General features: G+C 41.5%; 1 protein-coding gene across 2 annotated transcripts; it reads left to right on the top strand.

Moving 5' to 3' along the window:
• The first annotated feature begins 26 nt into the window (after positions 1-26).
• tc2n (tandem C2 domains, nuclear) lies at positions 27-13,868 on the top strand. Of its 2 annotated transcripts, XM_028000784.1 has the most exons (12): positions 27-2,237; positions 3,198-3,291; positions 3,374-3,580; positions 4,693-4,854; positions 5,411-5,490; positions 6,677-6,746; positions 7,539-7,639; positions 8,100-8,210; positions 9,706-9,897; positions 11,509-11,623; positions 11,714-11,913; positions 12,353-13,864. In XM_028000784.1, exons 2-12 carry the CDS (start codon positions 3,225-3,227, stop codon positions 12,461-12,463), a joined length of 1,416 nt encoding a protein of 471 aa, XP_027856585.1. In that variant the 5' UTR covers positions 27-2,237; positions 3,198-3,224; the 3' UTR covers positions 12,464-13,864. The 2 variants fall into 2 exon arrangements, with proteins under 2 accessions (XP_027856585.1, XP_027856586.1); XM_028000785.1 differs by lacking the exon at positions 27-2,237 and having other exon boundaries at positions 2,809-3,291; positions 12,353-13,868.
• Positions 13,869-16,802: the final 2,934 nt, after the last annotated feature.

Raw genomic sequence — 16,802 nt, 5'->3', positions numbered from 1 at the left:
TACGTATTTTTTGTAACATGGTTTCACAAATATTTTCAAAGGTTTTGGGTGAAAAATACAGTTTTATCAGAGGTTTAAATACACATTTTACATGCTTATATTTGGATGAATGATAAATGACAAACAGTTGCCATGGCAATTTTCTGTCTTTTGCCAAGTTTTATCGTCCTGACTTGGACTGTTCCCCTCAGTGGAAAAAGAACCGGTTGCGATGTTTAGGAGCGATTAAAAAAAAATAGAAAACAACTTCCACCCTTGTACATGTAACCCAAATAGTTCTTTTGGTGAGAGTTCACAAGCATTTCCTATAACATGATCAGCAGATGTGAACTTGTAGTAATCTTCCACCACAAGCCTTACTATAGACTGATAGATTGCAGACCAAGAAGGAGATTCCTGCTCCAAATTCAACACCTTTTAAACTTGTCAAACATTTGCAGCTCCTGGTCATACGACACAAATATTGAGTTGAAGAAAACCTACAGAGCCTTGAATAAACTGTCAAAGTACGGCGGCGGTGGCATCATGCTGTGCGGTCTGTTTTGCAGCCAAGTGGTTGAAATCCTAAAGCTTCCGTTTCCATAGCTCCGTTGACAGTTTTATGGTTTTAAAACTTGGACACGATTGGATCGGTTCCAGTTCAGTGTTAGTGACTCAGCATGTGTGCAATTATTTGACTACATTTATTTTTAAATACATAGAGGGAAATACTAGTGTATTTTAAGGCGGTCTCCGGTTTCTGGCAGTTATTATTTTTGGTAACCTTTGACCTGCAGGATGCAGAATCCATGAATTTGTGAAATTGTTGCAAATATAGTAAACAATCACAGACACGCCAGTAACTTCCGCGTCGTGACCAGCCTGTCAGGACTCCTGTTTCTGGAATAAGAAGTGATCAGAAAGCAAGTGAGGGTACAGTCTGCGGCAACACAATGTAAATATTTTCACCATCTCTTGACAGCGCTGTGGTTGCTAGTGGGCATTCCCGGAGACAGAACCTAACAATTCAATGCTGCCTCAGGTCTCATAAAACCTTGGACCGAGCCTGACACGACTCTACTTCGTAGACGTGTGGCCTGTCATGTTTATGTTGATCTTATAAGTAAACGTTCTGAAAACGTATAGAAATATTCCCAGCATGGATTTGACTTAAGGATACATTCGGCATAATGTGAATGAGTTTTAAAGAGCTGCAAATGTTTTCCTAGTGAAAGACGCAGGAGCAGCAACGAGAGTTCTCAGGTTCTCACGCTCTCACGCTTTGTGTTTATGAATAAGCCTAATGTTTATGAAGAGCAAATAAAAAATTGTTTTGATTTAATTATGACACAACTCCCTCCCAGACCAAATGGGTAAGTCAGGGAAATAAGCTGGTCTTAGCAGCATAACAGCTGCTATTTATTCAGCAACAATATTTTCAGGGCCACTTAAAACTCGTTTTCTGACACAAGGAGTTTAATTTTAGCTCTTCTGCAAACAATATAGGGACGTTAAATGCACACTGGTCTTTTTTTTTATTTTTATTTTTAAAATGGGGTCGTCATGGGAGAAAACCCCTAAAAAGGGCAAAATAAACCAAGAAAGGACTAAGTTAATTTGGTGCATCAATAACATGTTTTCTGTTGCTTGATTTCATGTCTAATTAGTGTAGAATGTGTATTGCTGGCTAATAGCTACCGATTTGGGCTAAACTAAAAGTCTTTGGGGGTTTTTTATAAGAGTTTTGACAATATTTAGTAGTTCTACACTGAATATTGATTTCTAAACACTTCTACGTAAATTTTTGTTCTAAAAAAAAAAAAAAAAAAGAGCATTTTAACTTTGGAACCACTTTGAATTCTGAAAAGTGTCGACTAAAGGTGTAAACTATCCCCCCACCCACCCCCAAAAATGTTGGCCACGTTTCTGTCGGCACTCGCATTGTTGACACACCATCTGAGGAAGAGGAGGAGGAAGACACCACAATGGCAGATCTGATCACACACAGATAGTAAACAAACAAAAAAAAATCTAACAGAAAGTGCTGCTGTTCGGGGAAGGAAGAGCAGGTCAGCGTCTGTGCGGGGAAACGGAGAGACATCCAGAGCCAGGAGGGCGGGACGGAGAGAGAGAATAAGAGAGAGAGAGAAACCTGAAGCTCAAAGTGAACAACAGACCTGAGATCAGCGGCATTCCCCTCCCTGCTGCCTGCTGAGAGAGAAGCGACTGGGAGCTCTTTCCAGTGAAAGCACGACGGGGTGAGTTAATATATATATATATATATTTTTTTTTTTTAAAAATGAACTCAGTTAAATTTGTGGATAAATATTTGCTACACTTGTTTCACCTTATCAGGGTTGGCTCCAGACGGGGGCCACAAAACGCCTGCAGTCTTGATACTGTCGTCAAATAGAACATTAGAGTGGTGGCCAGTGATGGAAATGTAAAAGGGGCATAAATAAAATCCTTAGTGACCACGTTTGTCTTTCAAAAGCAGATCGACAGTGAATAATAATAATAATGATAATAATAATAATAATAACTTGGCTGCACCGGTTTAAGAAAAAATAAAGGAGAAAAAGACAATAGTTGTTTAAATTTAACGTTTCATGCTCTGAAAATGTTTCTAACTTTGACCCACCTGAATGTTATAATGATTATTTCCTTGCATGTCCTAAAGCCTGTTTCATAGATTCCTTCAATGCCTGGCTGCCCAACGGCATTAGAGAAACAATACGGCTGCTTATGGGCCCCCGGCTGGTCCTTGGGCCCCATGAGTGCGCGAATAAACACAGGATGGGTGTACAAATGCAAACATTAAAAAAAAACAAAAATTTTTTATAAAAATAAAATAAAAAGTTATTTCAGCAGGGTCATGCTTTAAAAGTAGTTTGTTCATGTCTACAGGATTTGTCTGAGCCCAAACTGTAACTCTTTATAAGTGCATAACTGAGTCATAACCTTTTTCCCACCAGTGGCTGCTTATAGACAGTATGAAACATTAAACCTCATCCCTCCACCTTGAATCAAATGAATCTATAATTGTAAGAGGCTTTCAGCTCAGATGAGTCCGTTGGTCTGCTTCGATGTGCCAGGCAACTTTGAACAACCGTGGAAACGTTGCGACTTTTCTGGCTTTACCGATCTCAAATCCAATTCCTTAAAGTTACATTTAACGTGCGTCCTGTCTGACCTGCAGCCTTCTCGTGCAATTCCAGGTTTTCATAAACACCCATAGAAGCGTCATGGAGTTCTTCAAGGACTGCTGCAAGACTTTCTCTCAGAGGAACAAGCAGGAACAGGAGACCCAAGGTCGGCACCGGGTCCGGCGTCTTGTTTTTCGCCGATTTCACGTCTGACTTTGTTTGTTTTGGTTTTGTTTCATTTTTCCAAGTGATCAAAATAAAGGCGCCTCCCAAGGAGATAATGGTGACAGGAGAGCTGCCGGAGGAGAGGACTAGGATGGAGAAAGTGGAAGATTACCTCATTTCCAAGCAGCCTCCCGGCGGCAGAGAGGTCCCGTTCGTCGTGCCCACCTTCAAGCCCACTTACGTTCAGCCCCAGAGCCGCCAGTTCTCCACTCTGCAGCCTGGGCTGCACAGTACGTATCGGCCTATTTGTATCAGTCAACAGAACTACTTAGAGAGTTATTGTGTGATACGAGAGGATCACACAATAACTCTATTGTGTTTCTGTTGTATGTGGAAAATAGCTACATTTGTCTCGTTTTTGTTTTTTTTTAGCTACAGCATCTAAAGTAAAGAATGTTGTTGCTAGCGTGGCCTGGTAGCAACCCTAGCCTGTTTGGTGCCCAAAGCTAACAAGCCCCCCACCCGTTTTAATTTCATATGAAAAACCTGAAAAAAAACTTAAGTAATTCTTTAAACACCCATATCCAACCATGAAGTTAAAAGTATACAATACAAATACACAAAAAAAAATCTATGGAAAAATAATACAATTAAAACAGAGTATTTCTAAATTGAGTCATTTACAAAATTGCCGCCCCGGACGAGATGCCGCCCTGGGCATCTGCCCACATCACCCATATCAGAAACCGCTACTACCTGTGGTGCATTCACCGATTGGAAAAATAATTCGGTTTTTTGACCAGCAAATTTCTTTCTGCATCTTTACTTTTAATTGGGTGAATTGTTAAAGTGATGGTGTGTGACAGTTATTATGAAAATCCTAATTAAAATCAGCTCAAACACGGCTGTAATTTGATTCCAAATGCAGACATTGTAGCAACATGATAACCTGCAACTAAAACCTTAAGGTTACCTTAAACTAAAGGCTTAAGGCAGGCGTGTCCAAAGTCGGTCCTCAAGGGCCGGCATCCTGCATGTTTTTGTTCTCTCCCTGGTTGTAGTAACAACCTTCTCAGCTTGTCAATGTTCTCCTAAGGCCTCTAATGAGCCATCATTGGATCCAGGTGCGTTAAACCAGGGAGAGAACTAAAACACACAGGATGGCGGCCCTCCAGGACCGACTTTGGACACCCCTGGCTTAAGGTTACGGACTGAGGCGGGCAAATTGATTCAGTCAAACCAAGGCGGACTTCCAGCATCTCTCCTCTGCTGTGTAGGAAAATGCAACAAGGTCAAATCTTGTCGCCAAGTTCCTGTGAACCTCACAGCGTACCTGCTGCTGCGCTAGCGCCACACGCCCCACCGCTCAGGAGAGTTACTTTTCTCCAACTCTTGTCCGCAGGCTCAGCCAGGTCCACGTACGCGGGGAGGAAAGCAGAACTGCTGGGCGCCAGTTTATTCCCGTACAACTCGGAGTCCATCTTCCACCAGGGCAGCATGCCGGCGTACATCTCCCCCGGCCCCGCCCGACGAGACGTGCTGAAGAGCGGCCCTCAAAGCCCAGGTAGTGGCCGGCGGCCCCGCACGGTTGGTCCAAGCGGATTAAACTTGCGTCTCGCTCTGAGGTCGGAGCCTGAAGTAAAGCAGCACCTCGTTATGTAACGTGCTAATGCACTATTTAGGCTCTTTTATCAGTTCGTGGACACAACATCAAACCTTTTTACGCTTGTTACGTCACGCTGCGTTACAACTAGCAATAAGAGGAGTCATTAAAAGTTTAACTTGCACCTGGGCGTGCTGTGGTGGCATAGGGGTTAGCGCGACCCATATTTGGAGTACTCGACTCCCGGACCCGACGACATTTGCCGCATGTCTTCCCCCCCTCTCCTTCCCCGTTTCCTGTCAGCCTGCTGTCATATAAGGGACACTAGAGCTCACAAAAGATCCCCTGGAGGGGTAAAAAAAAAAAAGTTTAACTTGCACCTACGCATAATAAATCAAAAATGTAATTAAGATATCGTGACTATTTTTAAAAAAAATATTTAATAATGTAATTCAGTTAATCACTGGTTTTGCATTGAAATCAAAGCAGCGCGACTAGTAATGGTTTCGTCCTCCAGGTTGGACTCTGAAACCAGGCAACCAGCAGCGCCTGAGCAGCTCCATGCTCGACCTGGCCAGCCCTCAGAGCCACATCCAGGTGAGACTGTTTGCTTTTAATCTAATCTAATCTTTTCACACCATTTTCTTTCCCTTACGTTTGTGTGGAATGAGACTAAATATAGTTGCAAAGTTTGCACAGCTCCTCGGTACTATAGCTCAATGTCGCAAATAACTCTTATTATGTGGATAGAAGGCTGGGAGGCTTTTAAACCCGAAGCTTAAACGTGTGATTAGCCTCATAATTTCTAATAAATGTTTAAGTTTTTTTTAAATGACATAAATATGCCTAAATTAGAAGTACAACAAAGGTGGAAAAGCAACACATGTTCAGTTTGCAACTATTTTTCAAGTATTGTATGTGACTAGACCAATTATTTAATGATCCCCATTAGTCCCTACCACAGGAGAGACTATTCTTCTACAAACATTATAATAAAATCACAATATTACAGCCATTACAAAAAAGACATTACAAAAAACAAACCCCAAACAAACACATAAAAATAAAAAGCCAAAGTACAAATCAATAACCGCAACAATTTCAAAGAAACTTAAAGATGAACGATAGAAAGAGAAGAGAAGCAGTGATCATTTCTCCTGTGGTGGTTCCAATTTTTTGCCATGAAGGCCAAAATCTTTAAGTTGAAGCCACAACAAAACATTTTGACTCCTAATCAAAATGTTTCTGGTTCTATTTGCTACAAAATTAAGATGAATGCAGAAACCTGCGTAATTTGTGTGACACCTGACATTTTTTAAAAAAAAGAAAACATTGCGAATGCGTCACCCTAAAAGACAAAAAATAAAAAAATGAATCCATCTCCGTCAAGATTAGCATCTGAAGGGCTACATAAAACCCTGCAGAGGGCAGCAACTGGACCCCGAGCCTCACTTTGGACAACCCCGACTTACTTCAGTGTCTATTTTACTATCGGTCATTCCCGAGACTTAAAATTACAACGTCATTGTTGTTGAGCTATTTGGTTTTTTTTTCATTTCTTATGTTATGATATTTTGCTTTGATTTAATTTTTGAATCAAAAATTGATCAGACGGCTTCAGATCCAAAAGACGAACCGATTCTGAGGCAGAACGTCCCTTCATCTTGATTTCAGCACACGACCTGTAATACATTTTATCCGTAGTTATTGCAGCGTATTGAGGACTCTGGTTTCATTTCCAGTAAACATATTTCTCTCTCTAACTGTGTTTTGGCCTCTTCAGCGAATTGACTCCACCTCCAGCACCGTCAGCAGCGCCTCCTCCATGATGAGCTCCATGGAAAGCAGCCTGGGTAACCATTTCATTTAGACCTGGCTTTTCCTTTTTGGTTTGATTACTTAATACATTCAGTCTAACTGCATTTCTGAAGAAGACGTGGGATATTTTTGCACACAAAGCCAGCTTGACTTGGTCTGAAAAAGGAAAATTTCACCTAAAACTTCTCGGTAACCTTGTATGTGCTCTAAAATCAACAAGGTCTCATGGTTTGGTTTGGCAATTCTGAATATTTTACAAATATACACGTCGACTCTTAAATCCACATCGCACCACACTGAGATCTTGACACACGGACGAAAAAAGATAACGTCGTGTAAGACGCATTCCTAATACGTTTTCCCATCAACTCTAATCAGCTCACATGTCAAAACTGATGAGAAGCATCCCCACAGCATGATGCTGCCACCACCATGTAGCATAAGGGCGATGATGTTTCTGTTTCAGAGGTGATTTTGTTCAGTTTTGACCTCATCTGACCCGCCCACGTGCTTTCTGCTAATTAGGCGGCTTCTGGAGGCTTTTAAATGTCATTGAAGGGAGTCAGAGTCAAATTGGAGCATGCGCAAGCCGCACTTTTCAGATCTTTATTTAGTAGACATTTTGAAAACGATGCTTCTTTTTCCTTTTTTTTTAAAACACAATTATTTTTATAATACTAGCTACATTATATTTAAAAAAATCTGTAAAACTTTGAAGTTTTTTTCCCCAAGCTTTCCTCCTATCAACCACTTCACTGACTCACCCACATCATGCTGAAGTGTCGCTTTCCTTGATTTTTTATTTATTTATTTATTTTCATTCCCAGAATCCATCGCTTTGTCGGGGGACGAGCAGGAGCCGGGGAAGGTCTGTGTCCGGGTACGATATCAGCAGGACGTGGAGCAGGTGTGGATAACCCTGGTCCAGGTACGGTTACACTCAGCCCAGACCTGAGAGCCTCAGGTACTAAAGGCTCCACTGTTCTCCCCGCCAGCTTCCCACAGTGGGGCCTTTGTGTGTCCACAGCGAAGGGTCTCTGTGTGCCGGTCTCTGTGCTCCATTAAGTTCGGAGGAAAAGGTTGTTGGTTTTTTCTTTTTCAAGTTTAGATTGGAGTTTTTAAAAAAAAGCGACTCAGAGGAAGCGGCCGCGCGCTTAAAATGCAATGCTTGCTTTAAAAGCCTAATGGATAGTTGGGCACAAACTCCTAATCAAAACGGAGCCAAACACAGATGAAAAGGCACACCCTGATTCCAACCTGTGAGTGGGGTTTGACATTTTGTGGGAAGCTTCTTCTCCCCCCCTCCCCCAAACATAATTGAACACTTATTGTGTTTATAAGCATTCAAACCTGGTAATAAAGCTGCTGTTTTGCGTTGTTTCGCTCAGTGTTCGGACCTCGTCGTCCATCCAGATGAAGAGCAGAAGGTTGGCTTCAAAGCAATCCTCACCGTCCCCAAACCCATCCAGTTCAAGACCACACTCAAAGAGTATCACCAGGTACTGACCTAACGCTACCGAATGCTGAACACATGCCTGAATCGCAGCTTGATTGTTGCACATGTTGCACAGCCTACAGAAACATAGCCATGTTCCTTATTATTTTTCTTCCTATTGGTAAAGTTCAGAGTATTTTTATTGGAGTTTTATGAGATAGACCAAGATAAGCTAAGTAGACGGCATCAAACTGAGAAACAGCCAAGAGCCCAGTGGACACTGTGGAGGACAGACACTATTGAAAAAACCGTTAGGACTCAAATCTGGCATTTATAGACGAGCACACGGGAGAAACAATTTTTTTTTTAAACTCTGCAAATGAGTCCTGCTTTCCTGCAAATATGTAAAAAAAGAGGCACTGAGACACATCAACCTGGACATATCATTCCTACAGTGAGGCTTGGTGGTGGCAGTATCATACTGTGGGCTTGTTTTTCTTTAGCGAAGACAGAAACGCTGATCAGAGTGGACAGGAAGACGGTTCGAGCTAAACACAAGGGGGGGGGGAAAAAGAGACTCCAACAAATTAAGATTGAAAGTCTTCAACTAAATCCAGTTGAGACTTTAAAAAGGTGTTCGCCGTCCAATCTGACTTTGAATTTCCAAAGAGCAACGGGCCAAATTTTTAGTTCCTAGGCGTGAAAAATTGGTAGAAACTTACCTTAAAGACTTACGATAGCAGCGAACAGCCATTCTACAAAGTATCGACTCCAATTCAGTCTGAATAGTCATTTTGTTTTCATTTTACAACTATGCAGGGCTGAAACGATGAATTATAATTCATTGATTATTGAAAGAATCATTAACTAACTTAGTAATCGATTAATCGTTAACTGATTCATCGATTACAGACTCCAGGGGAAAAAAAGGCTGTTTGGTAAAAACTAAACGTATTCAGTAAATAAGCAGTAAATAAGTCAAAACTGTACAAAAAATATATTCAATTTGAACTTAGAATACGAAAAACACCTTCGTTTGTAAACAATAGCCAAAACTTCTCAAGTGGCCGTTTTAGCTTCACTCGGTTCAGATTTACTAAAGATTTACTAAGTTCTTGCATTTTAGGCAATAAAATGTTTTTCTTATTTAAAAAAGTGATTGAATTATTTACTTGCTTCTTTCCATGTTTTCTAATATTGTATAAAAAAGGCTTAAGTGCTTATATGAAAAATCTGTAGACATTTTTCTACCCGATTTATCGTGGGGATAATCGATTAATCGATTGCTACAGTAATCGTTAGCTGCAGCCGTAGAGCTATGTACCACGTTGTGTTGGTCTACCACATACAGTCCCAGCATGACACATTAAATGTCGTCTTTACAAAGCTAAAAGAAACTGGCAGAAGTTCAAGCTGTATAAATACGTTAGCAAGGCAGTGCGTAACGAAGCTACCCGTTCCAGAAGACAGTAACTTTGCGTAACAGCCGTCTTCATGATTCACTTTCAACTTCTTGAGGCCACAGGAGGATTTTTTCACTTGCTCTGCTTCGCTTTCAGAATGTCGCCTTCATGGAGACCTTTGTGTTCGCGCTGCGCCTGCAGCAGCTGCAGAGCAGCGCGTTGGTGCTGCGCCTGCAGACGCACAGCCCCAGGAAACGCACGGCGGCCGAGTGTGTCCTCTCCCTGCGCCAGCTCGGCCCCCGGGAGTCGGAGCACTGGCTCGACCTCCAGCAGCCCTCCAAATCCTCGGTACGGCGTCGTCGCTTTACTGATGTTTTGGTTTTTGTTTTTTCATGGTTTTTAATGTTTAAAAAATAATAATAATAATAACTTCACGCTAAAGAACTCAAAATCTTATCAAGTAATTTTACGTACACTTAAAATAAGGCAAAACTAACTTACAAGCAACTTTTCAGCAAGATATAAGCGCTTGTTTTAAGTCAATGATTTCTTAATATTGATGAAGAAGTTCTAGTTCCACTGGTAGATTATTTCACCTAGAACTGGTACCTTTTCTTCAATATTAATGAATTATTGACTTATGTCCGTTTTGTCTAAACGCACTAAGATACTTGCACTAGAGACTAAACTAGACTTATGCAGGTGTTTTCCATCGATTTCCAAGCACTGACAAAATGCCCTCGTTCATTTTAAATGCTTTAAGCCGTTTTTTGCTGAACAAAAAATGTTCTAGTAGCAAATATAATTTTAAGGTTGCTTTTTTTTTTTTTTTTTTTTTTGTCTGGTAAATGGACGGAAAAGAAACGCAATGAATAGAACCGCCCAAGAGTTCTTGCGGCTTTTGTTTGAGCTGTGACTGTTTCACCATTGTGCTGGCATGAACAGCGGAGAGCTGGTGGAGGTGGCCGCCTAGTCACAAACCAAACATAAAAGAAGGTTCGTTTCGAAGGAAAATTGTGGCGCCGACTTTATAGGAGAGAAGAAACCAGAGTTCAGACGCTGTAATTTGGAGGGACGGGAAGTAGGTCAAACCTCGAACCATTTCCCCAGCAGAGAGCGGTTTCGCTGATAAATGGAGGCGCGTCTGGCCGGTGGCGGTTGTTTTTGTACTTAGAGATCAGACGGTGACTCATCAGTCAGCGGGATTCACTCTGCGAGGAGCCGTCTGCCGGACACAAGAGTGAAAAATGGTTCAAATCGCCGCCACTGTGGGAGCTTTTAGAGGCAACGGCTGATTGCTAAACACAAAAACAGAGAAGAAAACTACTATTTTTACCAGAAATGTCTGTTTTATATGCTAGGAAGCCTTCTACATGAGTGATATTGAGTGACGAATTTGTCTTCATTTATTGATTTTTAGGAGTAAAGCCGTATTTTGAACATGATAAAGACATCGACCTTCCGCCTTTCTTTTATCTTTTAGCATACAGGTGGGTCGCAAGGGATTTTATTTTTGAAAGCGGGCCGAGCACGTTTGTCACATTCAATTATGCATTTAATTTCTGTTGCTCTGTCGTGTAAAGTCCCAATAAAACACCTTGGACGTTTTCATGAAATAAAAGTTTAAAGGGTGTAAAATAAACATGTTTCCCACCACATCTCACTGCTGCTGAGGCGAGGAGCGGCCATTTTGGAACAAAAAGTCTCGTGACTGGTGGTAGCCGGAGTTGCCCAGTGGGAAATCCAACTTCAGATGGCGTTCCAGTTTACTCTTCCCACTGGGAATGGGACATTCCCGAGTTCCGAGTACAACTGGAACGCAGTCATTAAAGGGCTAACTTAAAAAACATAAACAAAATGTGAAATAATCAATGTAACTTTATTTATGTTGGTTGAAGCACAGCCAACTGAAACATGGCAGTAAAAGCCTGTTAAGAAACGAGTCGTGTGCTTGTACAGGCGTGTCACTCCGAGCTGCACCTCAGCACCCTCTTTCAGCCGGTCAGTGGACGCATCCAGGTCAAGATCCTCGCAGCCCAAAACCTCCCACCGTCTTCCTCTCCCCTCTCCCAGGGTAAGCGCACCTGCATTTTCAATTAGTCCCCAACTAAAATGACCAAACGAGGGGATCGATGTTCAGTTGTTTCTGTCGCCTCCTCCAAAGTGTTTTTCGTCAAAGCCGAGATGCACCAGTTAGGCCAGCTGGAAATTAAGAAGAAGACCCGAGCGCTGAAGGCGTCCGGCGGCCAGTGTCGCTGGGAGGAGACGTTTCACTTCCTGTTGGCGTCGCTGGAGCACGCCTGCTCGCTGTCGCTGAGGCTCTACAGCCGCAGTTCCGTCAGGAGGAAACAGTGTCTTGGACAGGTGAGCCTTGAAGGTTGTGTCAATATGTAATTTCCTCAACTCGTGACGTCCTTTAAACTTTTTATAGTGAGGTTGGGCGTTGTCATTACTGCCAGTGTGACTTAGCAGCTTTATTTGCGTCGCTGCTTGCAGAGGTTCTACCAGATTTTTAAATTTGCCCCGTGTAAAGGGTTTAGCTTGTTGCTTTATGTCTTTGCTCGGTGGTTGGTCGTGGGTTAGACTGTCACAATAAGAGCCTGTATTTGCTCTGAAACAGTGATGAGGCTGGTGGTTGGCGTCTTTAACTTTATTCAGTTTGTCACATTACTACCCCAAATTTCCATGTATTCTATTGATATATTGTCATCGCAAATCGGGGAGGGGGGGGAGAAAAAATTTAAATGCATCTGCTTTTGTGTTGAACTGATGACTTGACCTTCTGCTCTCTGTTTGGTTTCAGATCCAGCTGGGCTTCGACAGTCCTCTGCCAGAGGCCATGGAGCAGTGGAAGGACACGATGGCTCACCCAGAGAAAGTGGTGGCAGCCTGGCATCGGCTGAGTCCTCCCTAAATCCGCCGCTGCTGAGACTTTCACTTTTAAAAGCGGCAGACGCCTGGCTGCCGCGGCTGGTTGCTCCACCGGCCCCCGCCGCCGCTCACCGAGCAGGCTGTTTACGGCCCAGACTCTACGCCGCAGGTCGACGACCTGGAAGAGATTCGAGATGCTTGGCGAAATTCTGTAGATAGAGGATTTGCACAAAGTTTTAGAAAATGGGAGAAGAAAAGAGAAAAAAAAGGAGAGGCATTTCTGGAAAAAGGAGGCTGTCTTTTTTTTCTTTGTAGGTCAGCTCACTGCTTCTGGTGAAAACGCCGGTTCGGTTAGATCTGTGTTTACAAAAGGTCTTCAATTTCAATTAGTATGCTGATGAAGATCTGAATTTTTTTTTTTTTACTGCTTGTTCTAAATACTAAAGTTTGAAGTACTTAGAACAATTTTTCTCAATTTTGTCTTTTTTTTTTTGAGAGAGAGAGAGAGCCAAGCTAATCAAAGCTCAGAGCCTGAAAGAAACGAAGAGGAAGTATACGGAAGCCTGAACAACCCAAGTTTTAAAAGTCAGAAACGGGTGCACTTTAATTCGCAAGGCACTTTTAACATTTGGGACGGTGACATTTGCAGTGCCTTGAAAAGGTTTTCACACCACCTAGCCATATTTTGTCACTACACAACAAACTTCAGTGTATTTTGATGAGCTACTATTAGATATGCTGTAATTTTTTAGGTGAACCTCCACCTTAGTCTCATCTCTTATAAATGTTTCCTCGCAGCTTTGCTGTTCACGCTTGAGTTACGCATCCCCACAGCATCATGCTGCCACCACCATGTTTCACCATGCGGGTGCTTTTTGAATCTAGGTTGATTTGCGAGAATTTTTTTATTAACGAAAGCGGGCTGAGTGCACATTTCAGACTGAATTAGGCACCTCGTCGTGTTGCTCCGTCACGTAAAGTCCTAATAAAATACGTTGTTGTGACGTGACAAAATGTGAAGTGTGTGAAAACGTTCACGTGGCAGTGTACGTTTCTGTTTTTCTTGCCGTCAGTGAAAGTTTAAAGCCCACCCTCAGTTGTTCAGACGACGGCTACCGTCTCTGATGCTAACTTAGACCATGTCGTGTTTTTTTTGGGGGGGAGGGGTTGTTCTTATAAGGGACTTTATCTTCTTGTATTATAGTTTTTTAGGCTTTTGTTCAGAAATGTGAAGTGTAATCATTAAACAAGTTCACTTGGTTGATTAAAAATGTGACGTAAAGAAAAACGGAACAACCTGAAGTCTTTAAGATTTTACTAACGTGGCAAACTGGAGAATCTGTAACTTAAGAAGGGCTTCAGAAAAAATTTCTCTTGCGTAACTCTTGTTTGTCAGCTGACACGGGAATTTTCCCTGTTCAGTCCAATAAAGCTTTGGATTGACTGCCTTGTTCCGTGTAACCAGCTGTGGACTTGCAAACACACACACACACACACACACACACACACACCCACCCTGAGAACAATGAGCCTGTAGACTCTGGAAAGCGAGTCCTCCGGCTGTTTGCGTGTGACCAGGACAACCGGGCGCCCCACGTGGGGCCGACCTGCGTCAGCGGCCTCCGTATCCTGGCGTGCCAAAACACCGCCATCTTTATTTGAAAAAAAAATATACTGATGTTTGATTAATGGTTAATGTAACACAGAAGGAATACCAGACACGCCTTAAGATGTGCGCAGAGGGCTGTCGTATCGGAGAGTTATGTTTGACTCTCACTCAAGAAGGCGCTTGTCCGTATCGAAGCAGTCAGGGTTTTTTTTACTTTCTTTTTAGGGCCGATTGCTTCCTCTGTGTGTTCAACAGATTCTTTTGGCCGCTTGCCAGCGAGAGTCCGCAGCTTATTCCCGTTTCCTTGACTGGGAAATCGAAAACTTTAAAAGAGAGGAGGGACGTTCTGGAAACATCCTGGTGATTTTCATCAAATTGAGCTTTAGTAGACCAGAAAAAAAAAAATCCCCAAACTGTTGGAGGAACATAAAATAATACAGTAAAAGTGACTTGAGCATCAAGAAATAATAAGATTTAGCGTTTTTGATCTCTCCATGATCTTTGATCTTTGTTAAAGTCAATCAAACTGTGTGTCTGATAGGACAACAATAACAAAAGCAAAAGAAGAAATAAAGGATTACTTAAAAAAAAAAACAAGACAGTAGAAGATTACGCTTCTTTGGAGATGGGTGTAATTTTCTACTTTCCAGAATCGACTTTTGTTCATCCTGACATTATTCAAGTTTATTTAGTGGGACGCTGTGTAAAACGAACACTCCAATTGAAAAAAGGGATTTTCTAAGGTATGTGTGGAATTGGTTTGTGGTTGCACTGCCTGCCGCTTAAGACAAGCTACTTAATTTGGGATGGAACTGCAGTCTATCTGAGCGAATTTTAAGCTAGTTTAAGCTAATGCTAACGCTTTTTCAATGTTATCCTCCAACAACGTCTCGTCCAAATACTGCTGGCCGTAGGGTTACCCACAGCCACCTGCAGACTCCTAGAGAACCTTCTGATAGATCCATCTGTCTGTCAGGATCACCTCTCAGTTCTCCTCCATCATTGTTTCAGCACCGGCGTCCCACAGGGCTTTGTGCTAAGCCCCCTCCTCTACTCCTTACACACACACAACTGTATTCACACAAATTTTTCACAATAATTATGCACACGTAGATATTCCTCTCAAAATCCCAAAATGTCATTTTTACTTTAAATGTCCAGGTGTGAAGTTTGACTGACATAATGAATCCTCTGTAAAAGAAGTTGCCTAATTATTGCATACACAGCGTTTATTGTGTGGTTATGAGTTAACCGCACAATAACTCATATTACCACGTATGTAGGAGTGTTTTATATCATTCATTGCAGCATTTCTTTAACTGGTGTAGTGATTCTTGCACATACTGCACGGTTTTTCTCTCTCTGTGTGTGTCAGTGTTGCTTGCTTTTCAAGAAAAGCTGGGACAGAATTCAAGGATTGTGTCGGCACTTTTGCAACAAAACAGAATGAGAACAGATAGTCGTTGCTTTAATCATTAAGGAATTTCTTTTTGGCGCCTTTAGAGTCCCTTACAAAAAATATTCATACCCTTTGGACAGGTTTTTCCCACATCACAGTTAAAACATACCTGAATTTTCTGATGCTTGTATGCCATAGACGTACAGAAAGTGGGTAGCTGTAGCATGTAAGGAGAGGGGGAAAAAAATCTTTTAAAAGATGTTTACAAATAATATTCCTAAAATACACCACACATTTGGACTCCTCCCACCTTTTCTCTAACGCCCCCAAATAAAATCTAATGTAAACAACTTATTTTAGAAGTCATCAAACCAGTCTATACAGGCTAATTATGCAATTATCTTGGTATGCAAGCAGCAGCTGTTTGAAGGTCTTGTTTGGTAGAGAACATTAGTGAGCAAACTTCATGTTGAGGACGAAGGAACACAGCAGACAAGTCAGAGTTAGCTTGTAAGACAATGACCTGAGAATTGACTGAAAATGACACAACCAAGACGTGACCGTTCATGTAGGATGACATTAAACATATAATCCTGGATATAAACTGAACAACTGTGGTTTTGGTGAGATAGTATAGGTACAAATATCTGTACACAGTTTATAGATAGAGTAAAAAAAATTTCTTCTCTCACTTCTTTTTATGCATGAATGTGATTCACTTTAATTTTGTTGTAGTTTTCTCAGACAATATTTTATCCACCATGCTCGTCTGATATGGTTCTTTTTCGCATTACTGTATTTTCATTCCATGCTTTTTTTTTCTCCACTCCATCAACATTAATTATGCTTCAAACAATTGAAACCAGACTTAATGAAAAGCATGTTTATTACCTTGCTGAAAGGTTGCTACAATCTAAGAAATTAGCCTAGTACACTCCATTTTCTACAGAAGAATCTGTGGAATAAATATGACATTTTTATTTGTCCAATAATGACTTAATGCCATGATAATTAGAAGTGATGCTTATCGTAGAATTAGAATTTCATGCTATTTCTGTCTAAATATAGCCAGTCTACAATGCTGAAGAACGGCAGCACTAGCTTGTGCTAGCTAATTAGCGGGTAAAATGCTAACGGCGTCTCTTTGTACAAACTCGTTCTAATGTGAACTAAACTTATTACCCGGGCTGGGGGGGTCATTAAAATTATTTTGTAGAATCATTTTTATCATCTTTCCTGAAATAAAGATGTAATTTATTTATTCATTCACTCAAATCACTAGGCAATATTTTTTGGAAGAGTCGCAAAAGGAAGCTCTGCATCCAATCTCATGACTCGAGTGTTATTGTTTCTGTTTTTGGTTCTATTTGAATC

This window comes from Xiphophorus couchianus, chromosome 19, assembly GCF_001444195.1.
Source record: "Xiphophorus couchianus chromosome 19, X_couchianus-1.0, whole genome shotgun sequence".
Lineage (NCBI taxonomy): Eukaryota > Metazoa > Chordata > Actinopteri > Cyprinodontiformes > Poeciliidae > Xiphophorus > Xiphophorus couchianus.
This window is presented reverse-complemented; position numbering and strand designations above follow the sequence as displayed.

Excerpts from the sequence above, each read along its gene's own strand:
- tc2n (XM_028000785.1), top strand. The coding sequence starts at position 3,225 with ATGGAGTTCTTCAAGGACTGCTGCAAGACTTTCTCTCAGAGGAACAAG. Across the intron at positions 4,855-5,410 it reads GAGCGGCCCTCAAAGCCCAG|GTTGGACTCTGAAACCAGGC; the intron begins GTAGTGGCCGGC and ends TTCGTCCTCCAG. Across the intron at positions 6,747-7,538 it reads CTCCATGGAAAGCAGCCTGG|AATCCATCGCTTTGTCGGGG; the intron begins GTAACCATTTCA and ends TTTCATTCCCAG.